This window comes from Amphibalanus amphitrite, unplaced genomic scaffold, assembly GCF_019059575.1.
Source record: "Amphibalanus amphitrite isolate SeventyFive unplaced genomic scaffold, NRLGWU_Aamphi_draft 000155F_arrow, whole genome shotgun sequence".
Lineage (NCBI taxonomy): Eukaryota > Metazoa > Arthropoda > Thecostraca > Balanomorpha > Balanidae > Amphibalanus > Amphibalanus amphitrite.
Window position 1 is genome coordinate 158,304 of NW_024881650.1, and position 17,513 is coordinate 175,816.

General features: G+C 51.7%; 1 protein-coding gene across 5 annotated transcripts; it reads left to right on the top strand.

Annotated features, from left to right (window-relative positions):
• The first annotated feature begins 11 nt into the window (after window positions 1-11).
• On the top strand, window positions 12-6,469 carry LOC122383129. Of its 5 annotated transcripts, none has more exons than XM_043369280.1 (5): window positions 12-32; window positions 2,276-2,534; window positions 3,482-4,477; window positions 4,744-4,969; window positions 5,566-6,469. In XM_043369280.1, the coding sequence occupies exons 3-5, from the start codon at window positions 3,719-3,721 to the stop codon at window positions 5,835-5,837; spliced, it is 1,257 nt and encodes a 418-aa protein (XP_043225215.1). In that variant the 5' UTR covers window positions 12-32; window positions 2,276-2,534; window positions 3,482-3,718; the 3' UTR covers window positions 5,838-6,469. The 5 variants fall into 5 exon arrangements, with proteins under 5 accessions (XP_043225215.1, XP_043225214.1, XP_043225212.1 ...); XM_043369279.1 differs by lacking the exon at window positions 12-32 and adding an exon at window positions 139-209; XM_043369277.1 differs by lacking the exon at window positions 12-32 and adding an exon at window positions 655-734.
• The last annotated feature ends 11,044 nt before the right edge of the window (window positions 6,470-17,513 follow it).

Below are 17,513 nucleotides of genomic sequence, written 5' to 3' on the forward strand. Positions count from 1 at the left end.
TTCGGGTTCGTTTCGTTTCGGGTCATTTTCGGGTGAGTTTGAAGCGCTTGATTTCAAATAGGTACCGCTAACTGGCCAGATACAATGTTTGTTACGTTATTTTTTTATGCAAAGAGGTGCTTACGCCGGGATTGCCACTTTCTATCTTCGTTGATGCCCATTTCAATTTCATTTCAAAATTCAAGCGGTCTTCCATGCATGGGGCACAGGTCAAGGTGAGTGGATAATGAAAAGTATTAAGTTGTGTCCACTATTCATCATGATTCATGACCAGATTTATATTATTTTCCATGGAATCTCAATCTGAGAAGCGTAGTGTTCCAGACACGGCGCTCAGTTGATAGGTATTTCTCTCCCTTGCATGGAAAATACTTACTTACGATGTACGAGAATTTAGAAGGCCACTTGGCCTTTAGGACTCTTGCTTTATCGAGCTCCTAATCTGTGACTCTGCTTCAATCTGAGTCATTTGTGTGAATTGTGTAGTGAAGGTGAGTCCAGTCAGCGTCAAGCTTTGCTTTGAAGGCGTTTACTGTGCGAGATGTGATGATTGATGCCGGTTGGATGTTCCAGTCGTTTACAACCCTGACCCCAAAGGTTGAACGTTTACTTCACAGTTGAAGTTGACTTTACAGTTGAACTTCCTCATTTTTCAGGATACATGTCTGAAAATGGCTGATATTAAGCTCTGCCCATGCAGCAAGGACAGCTCGACTATTTTCTGCAATCTTACGGTAAGTAAAAGTTAGGTACATAAATTGACCTCCTTTTGTCTGTTTTATCCATTCACTTTCCTTGAGATTAGGGCAGAGGTGGGTCCAGCTCAGAGTTTTTTTGGGGGGCAAACCATAACAATTTATCGATTTTTTCCATGCATCGTCCATAGGCGTAATGTTAAATTATGCCATTTTTTGGGGGGGGGGGCAAATGCCCATTTTGCCCCCCCCCCCCCTGGATCCGCCACTGGATTAGGGGAGAAGACCCATATTGCACCCGCTTAAGCGAAAACTTCCTGTGCTTAACCCTATTACTGGTGGGCTTTCTGGAGGACGTCAAATGGTGGAGGAGGCCGATTCAGCCCCCCGTCAGATCTCGGGAACTAAATGACTGATGTTGATGGGACAAACACCATTCAATTCCTCTCAACGTAAACTTTTAGTTTCATGCAAAAGAGTTGGGAAAAGTTGGAAAAAGTTGGAAGTTGGAAGAGTTGGAAAAAAAAGGAAAATAGGGTCTCAGAGGGCAAGCAATTCTAAAAATTTTGCATTTTCACCCAACCCTTATAATTGCAATAGCTTTGATGTTTCTCATTCGATTTAGATGCAAACTTTAGGATATGTTTCTGTATACATGGCCATGGGTCCTTCATATATGTTGTGGGTTTTGTGAAATTTGAAAAGTCATAGGCGGTTTCAGGTAGGTAAAATCAAGGTAAAAATGGGGTAAATATTTTTGAAGTATTTTGTTGACGTTTTATGAGCATAACTAAACGTCTGTAAGGTATTCACATCATTGGAATACCATGTAGTTGCCCATTTATGCTTAGCATAGGCGGATTCAGGTACAATGGAACGGGGAATGACACCTCCCAATGTTCCTTCCCTGGGCCTGCCTATGCAGATATCGGCCTATGCAGCATAGTACATGCTTGTGCCATGTAGCCTACTGTCATGCAAGTGCAACAGGGCCATTGATCATCGATGCGAACCTGAGAACTATCATCGGCAAATGTAAGAAAATTCGATGTTGGGCGAAAAATACCCTCGATAAACTAGCCTTGAACACGTCCCTGCACAAGCTAGGACCTCAAAATTTTGGTACAATGTCACCAATAATCCTGTCCTTGGACAGGATATGCTTATTATAGTGTTAAAAACAGTCTGAAAGTTTCAAGCGGCTAGCTCAATTCGTTTTGGAGATATCCTATCCCCGTAAACCCAGGCCCCATTGCTGGTCATTGGGGCCCTCCCGAAAATTAGCCGTGGAGCCGCTGATGTTCAAGATAGAACCACTATTTTGACAGGATATAAATGCTATCAGTATGAAATACGTTTAAGTAATGCTCAGACAATTGCATGTACCTAGCTCAATTCGTTTTGTAGATATGCACGAAAGACTTGAACACCGCCCATCGCCGCTCAGTGGAGATCCTCCCAAAAATGGACCCTGGCACACTCCCGTTCAACAAATCGACGCTATTTACGGCTTTTCTTCGGCTTTTTACTCCCTCGTTCCTACCACATACCTCATCCTATCGTAATCCTATGCTTGTCAGGAGCTGCTTCCTACGAACTACGACTACCGCGAACTACCGCGACTACGAACTACGAACTACGACTACGACTACGACTACCGAAGGAGAGGGATGTATCGACGGCGACCAGGGACCGTCTTCTGGAGCTGTTCCGGATGGGCTACTCGGCTGAGCAGGCGCGAGACGAGCTCATCTCAGCTCCGCAAGAGGAGGCCGGAGACGATTTCTACCGCGTCGCAGCGGACCGCGCCCACTGTCCTGATGTTGGCTATTATCACCGGTAAGGATGGCGGATTTATGTTGTAATTTTTATTAACCCTCGCCCGGCGAGGGGGGGGGGCAACCAACCAAGATGCAACCCCCCCTAAGGTTTTTCGCAAAAAACGTAATTGGCATACCCTCTGGGGCAATCTTTCCGCACCTATCCTGAAAATTTCAAGTTCCAGTCTTTTCAGGTCAGGTCACCAGGTCACAAAAACCGGTACAAGGTCAGGGGAAAATTGGACTAGTTTAGCGGCAACTGAATGAGTGTTATTCGTTGATAGCGTGGGCGCTATGGCACGTAGCGCTACCAAATTTCAGACACAACTTGGGGAATCTATTAATTGACACTTGACCTAGGAGTTTTAGATTCCAGTGACCTGAGGTCAGGTTACAAGGTCACAAAAACCGGTACATAGTCAAAACCACTAAAAATGCACTATTTTGTTCATGGAAAGTAGAGTTCTTCGTCGATTTGATTCAAACCTGCAGGATATGCTTAGGTCAGGTGCAGGATATGCTTGACAGTTTCCAAAATGTTGAAATAGCCAACATTTTACCTTTGGTGACCTATGGTGACCTGACCTTAAAAATGACTGAAGTGTTTTCTTCCTTATTTTTGACGCTCTTTCGATTGCCGCTAACTGCGTGTCGCTACGTGACCCAGGAGCCGAGTTAGACGGGGGGGGGGGGGCTTGAAAACGGCCCCCCAGCACTCGGCGGAAAGTTCAGGCCACCAGCACGGCGCGGGTTAAGCAAAAAATAAAATATGAGAGTGTACGGCTTAGGTCGATCTATCGTGGAATGCCCCTTTTCTTAAATGTTTTCGGAACACCGGTTAAATTTTGTTCCGTCACTTCCGCCTCCGTCGCCTAAACTGTTCGTAGCTCATAAGTAGCTACCCGACCATTCCCAATCAACAGGTAACACATACCATCAGTCTAACCACAATTCCTTTAATTACAGGTTGTACCGGACAGAATTCAAGAAAGTCTATGGCGAGCTGTCCGGAGAGAAAATGCTGGACGGCCTTCGCTGCCTCGGAGAGCAGTACGACGGAACATCGGGCGGTCGTGCTGCTCTGGAGGTGGACGACCACAACGTGGTGGTGGCTATCGTCACGCCGCTGATGCGCCGAGTCTCGCAGCTGTGGCCTCGAGCCGCAGTAATGTGGTTCGTCGACTCCGGCAACAGTCCGGCAACATGGACCGTAGCGACAGTCGCCTCTTTCTCCTCCTGACTCACAGCCCGGTCGGCGCTCTCCCCGTGGGGGCCATCGTCACGTCATCAGAGTCGACCAGCGTCCTAACGGCAGGGCTCCAGCTGCTGTTGACCCTGATGGATGAGCAGAGCTTCGGAGGTCGAGGAGCACGTGGCCCGGTGGTGGCCATGACGGACGACTGCGCTGCCCTCAGAGCCGCACTGAGGAATGTTTTCCCCGAGTGTCGGCTACTGCTCTGCTCATCTCACATCACCTCCAGGCTGCCTGGCGGTGGCTGTGTGGGAAGCAGAGCGGTGTCGCCGCTGACCAGCGACAGGAGGCGTTGCAACGTGTCCGTGCCCTCCTCTGAGCCACCACTGAGCACGACCTCAGCCAGCGTTGGGACTTGGAAGGAGCTGCTCGCCTTCACACGGAGGAAGAAGCTCGGACACTTTGAAAAGTACATGGAAGAGCGCTGGATCCGTCGTTACGAGTGGGCCATGTGTTTCCGCTCGGACCTGATGGTCAGAGGGAACCACACCAACAATCTGACGGAGGCGGCCTTCCGCGTGATCAAGGACAAGATCCTGAGGCGGCTGAAGGTCCACAACACCACCCAGCTGGTCGACATCGTGATGATCCGACTCGAAAATGAGTATTCGCGCAAAATCCTGGACGCTGCAAACGGGAGAACGCCGGCCTCGGCACGCAAGCGCTTCTGCCCGTCGGCAGATGGCATCGACAAGGCGTCTGTGGAGCAGGTAATTAATGGTCTATCAAATGTTAAGCATGAGATGCTTTTATTTTAGGACTGATTGTATTGGCTTTTTATTGGTCGTTTTTTTTTTTTAATAAAACTACCACATTCATTTATTGGGTGGGGTTTTGTAACCACATGCTAAACGATTCCTGTGGTTGGGCTGCAGCCTAGTATTCGGTTAATTTCCTTGGAACAATGACGGATGCTTAGAAAATATACATTACGGCATCGATTTTCTCATATTCGTCTCGTTTTTCACTCTTACAGGTGGGATCGTCCACGTACCAGGTGTCCAGCTTCACCAAGTCCGGTGTCTCGTACACCGTTGACACGGATCTGGAGCTGTGCACGTGTCGTGTGGGAGCCACTGGAGCGCCGTGCAAGCACCAGGCAGCTGTTCTGCAAAAGGAGCCTGCCATGGCTGATGCGGCACTAAACTTCCTGCCCACCCTCAGCGAGAAACAGCGTCACCTGTACTTCCAAATCGCCACCGGTAGGTTTGAGATCAGCGCGGAAATATCAGTTGCGATGATCAAAGGCAAGGTAAATACGCTGGATTTAAATACAAGCGATTTTTGACGCCAGGGTGTCCACGTCAAAAGTGTACCTAGACTTTTCTCCATATTTTGTCTTAACCCGCGCCCCGTAGGGCTACCGGTGGACCCTACCACCCGTAGGGGGGGGGCCGTTTCGGCCCCCCTAAGATCTCGGGAATTTACCGGCCGATTTTCAAAATTCAAACGGCGTTCGATAGCCCCACCCGGGAACCACCTTGTGACCAAATTTCATTGACCTAGGTCAAACCGATGCCGTCACAGGTCAGGTCAAAGGTCGGATTTTCACCGTTCACATGCATTTCAAGAAATGTGTTGTTAAATCGAGTAAATTGGTAAGTTATTGAAAACCATAGATGGTACATTGTTCGTCAGACACATACTTCTTAGCCCCCCTAGCGGGGCAATGGAGATATAACCTCGTTCTCGAGGCCATGTTCTGGCCCAAATGATCTATTTGTACTATCTTGCGCGGTGGTGGTGTTTGGACCGCTCGTGTAGTGTGTTTTCATAGTCATGGTCCTCCTGTTGACAGGTCTTACAGCACCCGGCGGGTTTTTGGCCTCAATGAGGCAAGATCCGCGGGAACCGAGCAGCACGAGCCAGCCAAGCACGAGCCGAAGTGACGCATCTGGTGATCAGCAACCTGACCCGGCGAGCGAGGAGAAGGCGGGCACCAACCTGGGCGACGGGACAGCTGACCTGATCGCTCGGTGCCAGGCTCTGTGTGAGTCATGGCAAGCTGACCTCATGCGTGCACCAGAGCTGTATGTACGGCCCCGCACTGGGCACGACCACGTTCATTAGCCGCTACGAGTGCATGAAAACGGACAATTCGCGGGCATCAAGTTTGCACCAGTTTGGCACTGGTTGCAGCGCTGTCCCTGCAAGCTCCTTTAAAAGCTCCGTGATGATAGGCGTCCAGCCGACAGCAGTGGCTCGCAGGAAGGTCCCAGTTGGTGGCAAGCGGCGTGTTTCCACCGGGAGACCCAAAAAAGACGCCGCCACTGGCGACCACGGTGCCTACGCCGTGCCAACGAAGGTCGGGAAGCAATCACTCTGTTCTCAGGAAGTGCCCCCAGCGCGAGCCCCACACAACCTGGCGGAGTGTGTGGCTCGAAACGTGTCTGTGGGTCGAACCCATAGTGCCTAATGTGTTCAGGATGGCAGTTAGGATGTAATCCTCAATGCGGATCGACAGTGAAAGCTTTAAACGCGTCGATGATAACGGTCTGGCGGAATGCGAGCAGTGATGCCAGACGGTACTTGCATGTGTAAATACATGTTCCAGTGGTTCTGGTGCTGCTGAGACAGCGTATGAATGTCAGGAAGGCGATCCGACTGGCGCGGCGGTCAAAAGCTAATTGTTGGCGTGCGACACCCATATTCGTTAAATGTTTCAGCGTGATTGTTTTTGAACTTCATTAAGCTATAACCACGAACTACAAAGCTGTTTTCTTACTCCAAATCTCTTATCTTCAAAGTGGAATATTTACTCCAACATGTCTGGGTGTATAGAAGAGACGCGGTCCCCCCCCCCCCCCCCCCCGGTGGGAAGTAGCGCAGGGCATCTATTTTCCAAACGTGTGTTTGATGCAGACCGTTGGAGTCCGAAAGGGATGCTCCGCTGCGTCTTTCAAGTTCGCAATAAATATGATTAAAAAAAGCATGGAAGGTATAAAGTCAAATATCTCGCGAGAAATGTTTCCGCTGTTACAACATCCTAAATACGCATCAAACAATACGCTTCATACTTATCTCAATCAAAGAATATGCTTCCGTTCACCCACCATTACGCCGGTTAGAATACACGGTTATATGGCCTTGGAATACACATTGCGCCACCGTGTATTTATAGTCACCGTGCATTGCGCATCTTCATTACACAGCGGAATCAACTCAACGGCATTTGATATGAAATCTCCGGAATCGAAAGCGCTCTCCGGCATCCCTGTGTGACGTGACGACGTCTTCTCGGTCTGACGTCACGGGCCGGAGCGGGTAGCCAATCAGAGCCGCCCTGTGTATTGCTCCGGCTGGGAAAAAAAATGACGCTTACGGCATACGGTCCGCCATCTTGACTCCTAATCACCTCCCACGGCTCCATAGCACGAGGACAGTCACAGCCTATAAGCAGACCGACGTGATCTACCTCAACCTCAGGGACAGTTACGTGCTTGAGATAGGGCCAGCTTTTAGTTAAACTGTGATCAGGTACGTCACTTTTCGAAAGCGGTATTTCTTTTATTACAAAAGTTGGGGGTAAGTATACATTGTTGTGGTCTTCAACGTCGGATACTTGGATGCCTGTGACAATATGACTTTGGATAGTGCTTTTTCCTTGCTGAATAGTGGTTAAAGTAAGAGTTGTTTCATCGCCAATCAAACCAAGCTTGTTCGCTATACGTGCTGTGATGAAAGTCGCAGAACTGCCGTTATCTAGAAAAGCATACGTCTTACAGGATTTCCGATTTGAACCCGTTAATATTACAGGCAAGACTGACATGACAGGCCCAACATTTTCTTCTTTGACGTTACAACACGTTTGTTCTGTCTTATTCAAGATCTCCGCGGAGGATTCGTTTTTTGCGTGCAATAAAGTCGGGTGATACTTTTCGCAATGTTGACACTGAAGTCTACTGCGGCATTGTTTTGAGACGTGTCCAGTCTTCAAACAGCCAAAACACAGTCGGTGTTCTCGTACTACTTGCAGTCTGCGGTCTATTCGCAATCTTAAAAGTGATTCGCAAGCCTCGATACTGTGAGCACCTTTGCAGTACAAGCAATGCATGTTTACTTGAAGTTCGTGCACAACATCGGAATTTTGAGGGCGTTCGTCGTCGGCTTTCGTCGAGAAAGACGTGCGATTTTTCGATTTCGTTTGTTCGTTTGCTTGTGTCATTCGCTTCGATTTCGCAAACACGGTCATTTCCTCCGTTCCGAATAGTGGATCGGTCATCATGTCGACTTCTTGTTCCACAAATTTTACTAAATATGACAAATTTGATTGTTTTCCTTCTTCATTGAGATGGTACACCGTACGTCGCCATCGCTCCTGTAAGAGAAATGGGAATTTGCTGACTATGTGTTGCAGATTTTTCGGGTGATTAATTTCGCTTAACGTACTTATGTCTTCAGTTGCGTTTAAACAGCTTCTTAGCAGCACTGCAAAATCATCAAAAGCATTCGCGTCGCCTGACTTTATACAAGGCCATTGAAGGATCTTGTCCATGTACGCCGTTGCAATTTTGTGTTCGTTTCCATACCTTCGTTCCATTGCTCTTCTAGCTTCTTCGTATCCTTTGACTGGGTCGATATTCATGTAACTGCGTACGATATCATTTGGCCTTCCTCGTGTAAACTGATCGAGAAAGTTAAGTCGTTCGGAGCAATCGTTCGTCCTATCGGCAATTCTACTCTCGAATGCACGAATGAAACTTCTATACTCCAATGGATTTCCATCAAAAAAGGGTAATTTCGATTGTGGTAAAAGGCTCCGTTTTTGCTGCGTCAAAAGAGAACTTATCGCCAACAATCCCTCATCCTTCAATGCTCGGTCGGCGTCATGCTGCATATCTTGCTGCCTATCTTTTGAATGCCTAAGACTTTGTGCCGAAGTAGAGCCCTGCTCCGCTTGCGTTTCTAATGCAGCCCTTCGTGCCTCAGAAACGGCTATTTGTTCCTCGAAATCCAATTTGGCACGTTTCATTTGTAGTTCTAGTTCTTGAATTTGCAGCCGCTGCTTTTCTTCTAAAACCGTCATTTTTATTTTCAGTTCAGCCTTTCTGGCGACTTCTGAAGCGATTTGAGATACAATGCTCGATGACGCGACTGAATCAAAGGACGTTGTCAGCGACCTTTCTGAGCTTCCGCTCCTTATTTCCTCGTTTGACATTGCATCATTCAATCTCTTCAGTAATTCTGCCTTTCTTCCTTTTCTTGACAGCCCCCTCTTCTCGAGTTCTTCCTTTATAGCTTTTGTTGTCATTTCATTGGTTATTCTTGCGATTGGCATTGCCTTGAGCTTGGTTTACTTCAGCTTTGCCTTACGTGACCTTTTAACGTTACGTTACCTTGCGTTACGTTACGTTACCAAATTACTTTTAAACTTGTGTACAGTGCCCCTATAAGAAACCAAATCAAAGGCTTTTACGAAAGAGACTTGGACGTATATTACGCTGAGACATTTACCAAACAATAAAATTGAAATGAGAATATCCGATCTTGAAGCCCAACTTAAAGAGAAATGGCAACTATTTATCGCCGATGGTCGTCGTCGTATTCTATTCGTTCTTTTTGTATTTCGAGTCGCGATTTCTTCTTCTTTATTTCTGTCTTCGTCTTCGTGTCTTCGTCTTCTTGTTTCCGTCTGCTGGCTTTCGTCTTCGTTTAAAAGTAATTTTGACGGTTTCAGGGCTAAAGTAACACAATTTAAATAAAACAAAAAGGCAACTTAAACTAAATATCTACTTCTTCATTAACTTCACTTAAAATCCTTGTAGTATTCAAATTTTATTCTTCTTATTGTTGAGGTTATTCTCGAGCGCTGACTCTTTCGACACCACCGAGTCGCGGTGCACTTACAATGACCGTGGCGAGGCTACAACACCGCGCTCTGTACCGTCCCTGACTTCACCCGCCGGTGCCCCGCCGGCGGCAGCGGACCGGTGGCCGTGCAGACTCGATTGCCTTTACAAACATCCTGTCTGGCAGGGCTGTCGACTGAGGCGACCCGGCCCGGCGCGATCCGGCCTGCCCCCCGCTCCGCGGACCGCAGCGGCGGCACCGTGCGACCTCATTGACTCCGCAAATGGTGCCCGGCTGGTTGGTCCGCTTTACGAATCGAGGCGGGCTCGCTCCGTTGCCCCAGCTCCACCCCACTCCCCATACCCCGCCGGTGGCAGCGAACCTGAGCAAACACGTCTGACCTCGCTCAGAAACTGGCGCGGTATAGTTCATACAGCTGCCGCCCCAATCAACTGTACACGGTGACAACGACAACGGGCGAAGGTCACACGCCCACGCAGTTGTATTGCATTGTGTACAATCCGGACTGGGAACTCCGGCGGTGTTCACACTGGCCGCTGTCAAAGCAGTTCATGTCGGCTGTGGTATTGGCTGATAGGGCGGCGGCGGGGGCGGCGGGGCGGCGCCAGGGTCAGTTTAGTGCCGGCGCCGGCGGGGCTGTCCCGATCCCCTGTCGCTCCGCCCGGCCGGCGTCCCAGCGCCGATTAGCGGTGTGTTCGGCGGCGGCAGACAGGTGCAGTCGATCCCGACGGCGCCAGGTGCGTCGGCGCGCCCCATCGGTCGCGACGGATGGACCGACGGCGCCAGGCGGACGCGGCAGGACGGGCGGGACGGGACGGGGCAGGGCAGAGGTGGGGTGGGGTGATGAATGACACGGAAATGATGTACCAAACCCAGCGTTTGAAATTGTCGCGGATATGGAGCTCTCAAGCGATGACCTGATGCCAGGTCATAGAGGGTCACTCCCGAGCTGGGTCAGCTCCGGAGAGGCTGAGCAGTGAGCGGCACCTGATGTTAGAGGGGAGCAGTCGGGGGCACGGCACGGCTCACCTCGACTCAGCTGTTTGTGTTGGATGCAGTGTGGCGCGGTTCGGCGAACTGACTCGGGTGGGAGCTGGGAGCCGCCGGCCCCTCCTCTCCCGGGGTCAGGTCATCAAGTGGGGAGGGGCGGAGACAGGCCGACCAGTGAACTCGGCACAGCCGTTAGAAAGTCGCCCCCTCCAAACAACTCGACATCCTTATCCACGGTACAGACCTGAGTCGTGAGGAGGGCCGTGTGGTTGCCACCGCTGTCCAATCCTTCATCATCCATACCCATCGCTTATAAAATACAACATCCCAGTCCCATCCTCACCACTACCGTGGTCGGACGAGTGGGCGCGGTGCGGGGCAGCCTTGCAGTGCCGCCGGGGTCGTGGAGCGTTACGGGGCTTGGGCGGTCCGGTCGATCGACGATCACTTTGACATGTTTTGCAACATAAATATTTTTATTCCGTTCTTCTTGTTCCATTGTGTTTCATCATTATTATTGTTGCTAAATACGTTAAGTACTTCTTGTTTAGCAAGCGGCGCCATGATTTAAGTGCGTAGCACTTTTGCGCCAATTGCATACTTTATTTGTTATATTCATCTGTTTGTTATTGAATAAATGGTCTCTCTCTCTCTCTCTCTCTCTCTCTCTCTCTCTCTCTCTCTCTCTCTCTCTCTCTCTCTCTCTCTCTCTCTCTCTCTCTCTCTCTCTCTCTCCCTATAGGTACCCTCCGACCGACTGCGGTCGAACTCGCTGTGAACTCGGCGCCAGCCAGACCGACCCAAAGTCGCGCTCTGCAGCACTTCAAAGGACTCAACCTGAAATAAACTACTCCGATCGACACGGGGGAGAGGCTCTGGTGTGGTGCTGTTGGCAGTCACGGAACTTCAGACTGATTGCTGCAAAATACAGAACGGCTGGGCCCTAGATACGTATTTAGGTGAAAACGCCCGCGTGGTAGAAGTGCCGTTAGGTTTTCCATTTTCCATCATCCACGTATTTTTAATTAAATTTACACATACAATGCACCTGACCTCTCATACTGTTTACCATCCTGTGTTGACGTTATAAAAACGTTAAAGGAAGACTGCCACCTTCATGTATACGCGTTTTTCGGGCTTAGCCTAACCAAATAAAACACCGTTTAATTTACCCTAACGAAACTTAAGCTAACATTTTTGATCGTTTAATTGCAAGTTAGCCTAAATCTGGCTTATGCTGATATGAAGGGAATATGAAGGAGCCGTTGAAACAGAGCCAGAAAACTTCGCCACGGTTATCATGCGACCAGCTGAACTTTCCGCAGGTTGGGAGACACTGCTACGGAGTTGAAGAGGCTAGTCCACGGGCGTAAGTAATTCTTTTTTCCAATCAAAGGAAGGCGCTATACGGAGTATATCCCAGTGCGTCATTGTCAAGTGACTTACAACACCTTTATCCGGCCAGCTGTCTGCGAGGTGAAGTGGTTGGTTAGCGCACTCGCCCCGTGTTCAGAGGACCGAAGGTTCGAATCCCGCCGGCGGCTGAAATTTTTGGCGCGTTGTGGGTTTGTAGGCTGTAGGTTAAGTCAAGTTAGGTTAGGTTAGGTTGTTAGTTTTTGCTTGGTTTGGTTACAAAGAAGCATCTTCAGGTATAGTGCCTACCTTTGGTTGGAAAAAAGAAACACGCAGTCCATGGATGGCTCACGCCGCGCTACATTTATGAACAGGCATTAGTGACGCAGTTCCGAGTCCACGGGTCCGGCACTAACATCAAATTCGGTTGATACGTTCAGAGCATATTCCCAGGAATATTCACCGTGGACGGTAAATTTCCTGAAAATTGCCGATCGGAGTCGTTCCCGGATGTAATAGGTGTTCTCTATGTGATGCCACAATGCGTGCGTGGTCCTCGGCATCAGTATTTCGGCTCGTGGGTCGTTCACATAAATCTGAGCGAATGAGGATGGCTGGTCTCCGTTGGCTTCGAGTGATTCAAGTCGGTCCCGCAGTCCGCACCACATGTACACGGCACGTACCCGCCGGTGCCAGCAGGCTGTGGCACCCGTCACGGCTCACGCGCAGACATCGACGACAGGGCCAGCGCCGAGTTCAGACTTCAGATGCCTGGAAAACTGACGGAAGGTACGCGCTTCCACACCGTCGCCAGCCCAAAGATGGCGCAGCACAGGTGGCGGGGCCGGCACGGGGTCAAGGAGGACCTCCCCCACCCCACCCACCCCACAGCAGAAGGTGGCACGTTCACCCAACCACCGTAAGGCCGCACGCGCTACGCCAGCCTGCAGCCGCTCCCCTAGCATCATAGCATTAGTTTGCACTAGAACATACAGGGTGTAACGAAATTAACTATCCGGACATCTATTTTTTTTCGCCAGATCTGCTCGCACAGTTTCTTGTTTAATGTGGAAGCTGGAAAATTGGATGAATGCATATTATCACAGACGGTGTCTCGGTCCAAACTGTATTCGAGCCGGCCAGGTAGCCCCCGGGTCACAGAGACGCCACCACGGTTCACATACGAGTGTCATGAGCGCATGTCACGAGCGCAAGTACGCGTGCACAGGCGCGGCGGCCGCCAGCTCAGCTCCATGACACTCCTCCACCCCGAATACTTGCACAGCATGGACAAGCAAATAAATACGCACCTCACAGAACAAATAACAACTGAAACAAAACGCCTACTCATAGCTCGCCACGTATCGGTCTGGGGGCCGCAGGGTGGACCGGTCTCTCAGCCGGTACCGCGGCGCGCTGGGAGAGGGTGCGGACGGCGGGACGGTGGTCACACCCGGCGCGGGCACCGCTCCGGTCAGCCCTAGCGGCGCCGGAACAGGCGGCCGGCCAGGAGCAGGCGCTCGATCAGGAGCCGGCAGCCGGTCGGGAGTGGAGGCCAGTTGTCCGGGAACGGGAGCATGCCGTGCAGATGCAGCGGCGCTCTCCGTGACCGGATCAGGAGCAGGTATCGGTGTCACTCTGGAACGGAGAGGATCGTTAGCGACATGCGGAACAGCTGAATATCGCTCACGAACCTGGTCGGCGTGCCGCACAATCACCCTTCCGTCATTTAGCTCCACAGTGACCTTAACTCCCTCTACGAACACTACACGACCGGGCGCCCACCGACAACGCTCCAATCCCTGCAATCTATCGACAGCAGGCACATACACAGGGTCACCCGGGTTCAGACATCGTTCACGGGCATTTCGATCACGGTACGTCTTTTGAGCCTCCTGCTGTCTCCGTATACGCTCCTGCCTATCTGGTAGCACACCATCTAAATGAGTGCGTGGCACACGACCCAGAAATAATTCGGCGGGCGTGCATGAGGTCGTAGTATGCGGTGTTGTGCGGTACCTAAACAGAAATCGAGAGACCTTGGTCTCAATGGACCCCGAGATCTGTTTGTACAGCCCGTTTTTGAAGCTTTGCACGCTTCTTTCGGCTAAGCCGTTTGATTTGGGTGATAGGCTGGGTGTCGTTAAGTGCCTGATCCCATTTACACTGCAAAACGTTTTGAATTGCTGTGATACAAAACACTGGGCGTAGGTCACTAGCACTGTTGGCACTCCCCAGCACGCAAACGACGCTCGTAATTTTTCAATCGTGATCAGTGAGTCGGAGGAACGAGTTGGGTAGACGTCCATCCATTTGGAGTGGGCGTCGACTATCACCAGAAACATCTATCCGTTAGCCGAGCAATAGTCTACATGGACTCGCTGCCAGGTCGAGTCGGCCACTGCCAAGGATGCAGTGGAGCGTCAGGGGCCCTGCCCTTCAGTTCCTGACACTTCACACAACACTTCACGATATCACGAATGTCGTCATCGATTTTTGGCCACCAAACATACATTTTAGCCAACATTTTGGTTCTACACTCGCCAGCATGACCTTCATGTAATAACTTTAACATGGCACCCCGTCCCTGCGGCGGGACCACCACTCGTGACCCCCACAAAACACAGCCATCCTGCACACTCAGTTCACCTACACGGGACCTGTACGGCTGAAAATCAGGGCTGAGGGAAACACTATTGACATCCGGCCAGCCATCTCTGACATATCGATGTTCCGCTGACAACACGGGATCCAGAGCGGTCTACCGCTGTATCTGGGACACATTCACTGGGGAATGGGGATGAGTCGATGAACTCAAGTAAATGGACAGTCTCAGCCGGAATTGGAACGCTCGAACAAGCCTCCTCGCACGAAGGCAGCCTGCTAAGCGCGTCACAGTGGCCTTGCTTAGATCCTTGCCGGTACTCAGTAGGCCCCAAGCATCAGAGCCCAGCGGACCATCCTAGGTGACGCCATCACGGGCAAAGGTTTCTGCTCTCCTATGAGGCCTATGAGAGGCTTATGATCTGACTGTATAGTGAAAGTTCGCCCCGCTAGGTAATAGTGAAATTTCTTAACGCCGGTCACTACAGCTAATGCCTCTTTATCAGTCTGTGAGTATCTAGTTTCGGTGTCATTCAACGTGCGCGAATAGTAGGCCACAGGTCGCTCGCCCTGTGACGTCCGCTGACTCAACACACAGCCAATGCCGACCGGCCCCGCGTCACAGGCGAGAACCACCGGAAGGGCGGGATCAAAATGGGCTAGTACAGGAGGGCTAACTAGCATCTCTTTGGCTTTCCGAAAAGCAGACTTCTCTGCCTCAGCCCACTGCCAGGGCTGATCTGCCTTTAGAAGACGATAGAGCGGAGCCAAGACACTCGCCAGGTTCTCAAGGAATTTCCCATAGTAGTTGATTACTAGCCACTTACGCAGTTCCTTAGCATCCCGCGGTTCCGGGGCACGGACAATCGTGGCCGTTTTTTCGTCGGTGGTCTCCACACCACGGCTGCTTATCTTAAGCCCCAGATAGGTCACGCTGCTGACGCCGAAGCTACACTTGGCCTTGTTGACCCTAAAACCCACTTCCTCCAGCCGTCTAAGAACCTGCCGGAGGGCCTCGTCATGCGCAGCGGCATCGACACCCGCGACTACAATGTCGTCCAAGAAGACCCGAACACCAGAGATACCAGCCAGGACAGTTTCCAGCGTCCGCTGGAAGTTGGAACAGCGACACTGCACTCGAATAGGCGAAGGTCAACCGAAGGGGTCGAAGAAGACCCCTCGGGGTGTCTACCGTGAGATACTCGCGGGCCTTTTCATCTAGCGGAAGCTAATTATACGCGTTTTTCAAGTCGATCTTTGAAAATATGGTACATCCCGACAGTTTTGAGTACAGTTCCTCCACACGCGGCAAGGGATACTGCTCTGCCTTAGCAGCCCTGTTGACGGTCAAGCGGTAGTCCACACACCCGTATTGACTGACCCCCAGCCTTGGGGACAACCACCAAGGGAGCCACCCATTTGCTGTGCCGTACCTGTTCCCAGAGCCCGCCACGGATCTGGTCCTCCAGCTCGGCGTCCGCAGCTTCCCTGAAGGCCAGCGGTACGGTGCGAGGCTTGAAGAAACGAGGCTGGACGTCCGGGTCTACATCGATGCCGACTTCCCCGCCTCGATAGCAGCCCAGCTCCTCCTTGAAGACGTCAGCGAACTCGTCCAGGATGGGCTGCACACGGGTCTCCGCAGTCACTCAACAGATGGAGGGCCAGTCGAGCCTGATGTGTCCCAGCCAGTTCCTGCCGAACAGCCAGGGCCCGCCACCTTCGACTACGATGAGAGGTAGTCGCTGAGCCTGTCCGCCGTACTGAACGTTCACTGCAGCCTGCCCCATGACTGACAGCTGCTCACCGCTGTAGGTCTTCAGCTTCACCGAACACGGTTCCAGCTTCGGCCCTCCACAGGGCCAGAGCTGCCGAAACCCGGCGTCAGAGCAGACCGACAGAGTCGCCCCGGTGTCCAGCTCCATCTCGACCTTCTGACCGTCGAGCGCTACCGGCACCATCAGCGGCGGTCGCCTGACACCGAGGCCGGTCCGGAAGGTGAAAATGCTGTACACCTCCTCACCGTTCCCGGGACTAGAACTCCTCGGTTGCGTAGTGCCGTCCTCTCTGCTACCCTCCTGCGCGTCCGACCCTTGTAACGCGTCGCCATCAGCCGAGACATGGCGGAGGTGCTGCTGGTTCTTCCTGCAGGCAGCTCGGACGTGACCCCTGAGGCCACAGCTGTAGCACACCTTATCGATGAACGGGCACGTGTCCGGCTGATGATACCTCAGGCACCTGAAACAGCTCGCCGCCGTGCTGGCCCGGGCGTCGTCCTGTCATGCTGAGAGCGCAGCCGACCACCAGCTCTGGAGTCCGCTGCGCCGCCACCGCCGTCCCTGTAGCCGGCGGGAGCGCGGGCAGCACCGGCACCCCTAGAACTGCTACGCAGCCGCAGCGGACCCCGGGCACCAGTCAGCCGATGAACGAAGGCTCCATCTGCTCGCTGCTCAGCACCGCCGCTGAGCTCAGCCGCACTCGCTGCCGCCGACTCGTGTGCCTGGGCCAGCTGCTCCGCCGACTGGAGCGTCAGCCCCGGCTCACTGAGAAGCAAGGTTGCAGCAACTCGTTCCGTATGCCACAGACCAAACGGTCACGCAGCATTTCATTAAGGACATTAGGTGCGAACGAACAGTCTTTAGCCAGCTTACGAAGCCGCGATAGAAAATTAGCAACTGTCTCACCGTCATTCCTGAAGCACGAATGAAACCGGAATCTGGCCACTATTTCAGATTTATCCGGCTCGAAGTGACTTTGCAAAACGCTGACCAGCTGATCGTATGTTTTCTCACTTACAGTGGCTGGAGCAATAAGATCTTCCAGCAGACCGAACGTTTTTGCGCCGATCGCACAAAGCAGCACGGCCCGCTTCTTTGCTTCTTGATCACTCCCGATATCTTGTGCCACAAAGTACTGATTTGACCGCCGCGTATAACCACCGAAGCACTCAACGACCGCATCGAACTCGGGCGCCCTGCCCGCCATCGCCGC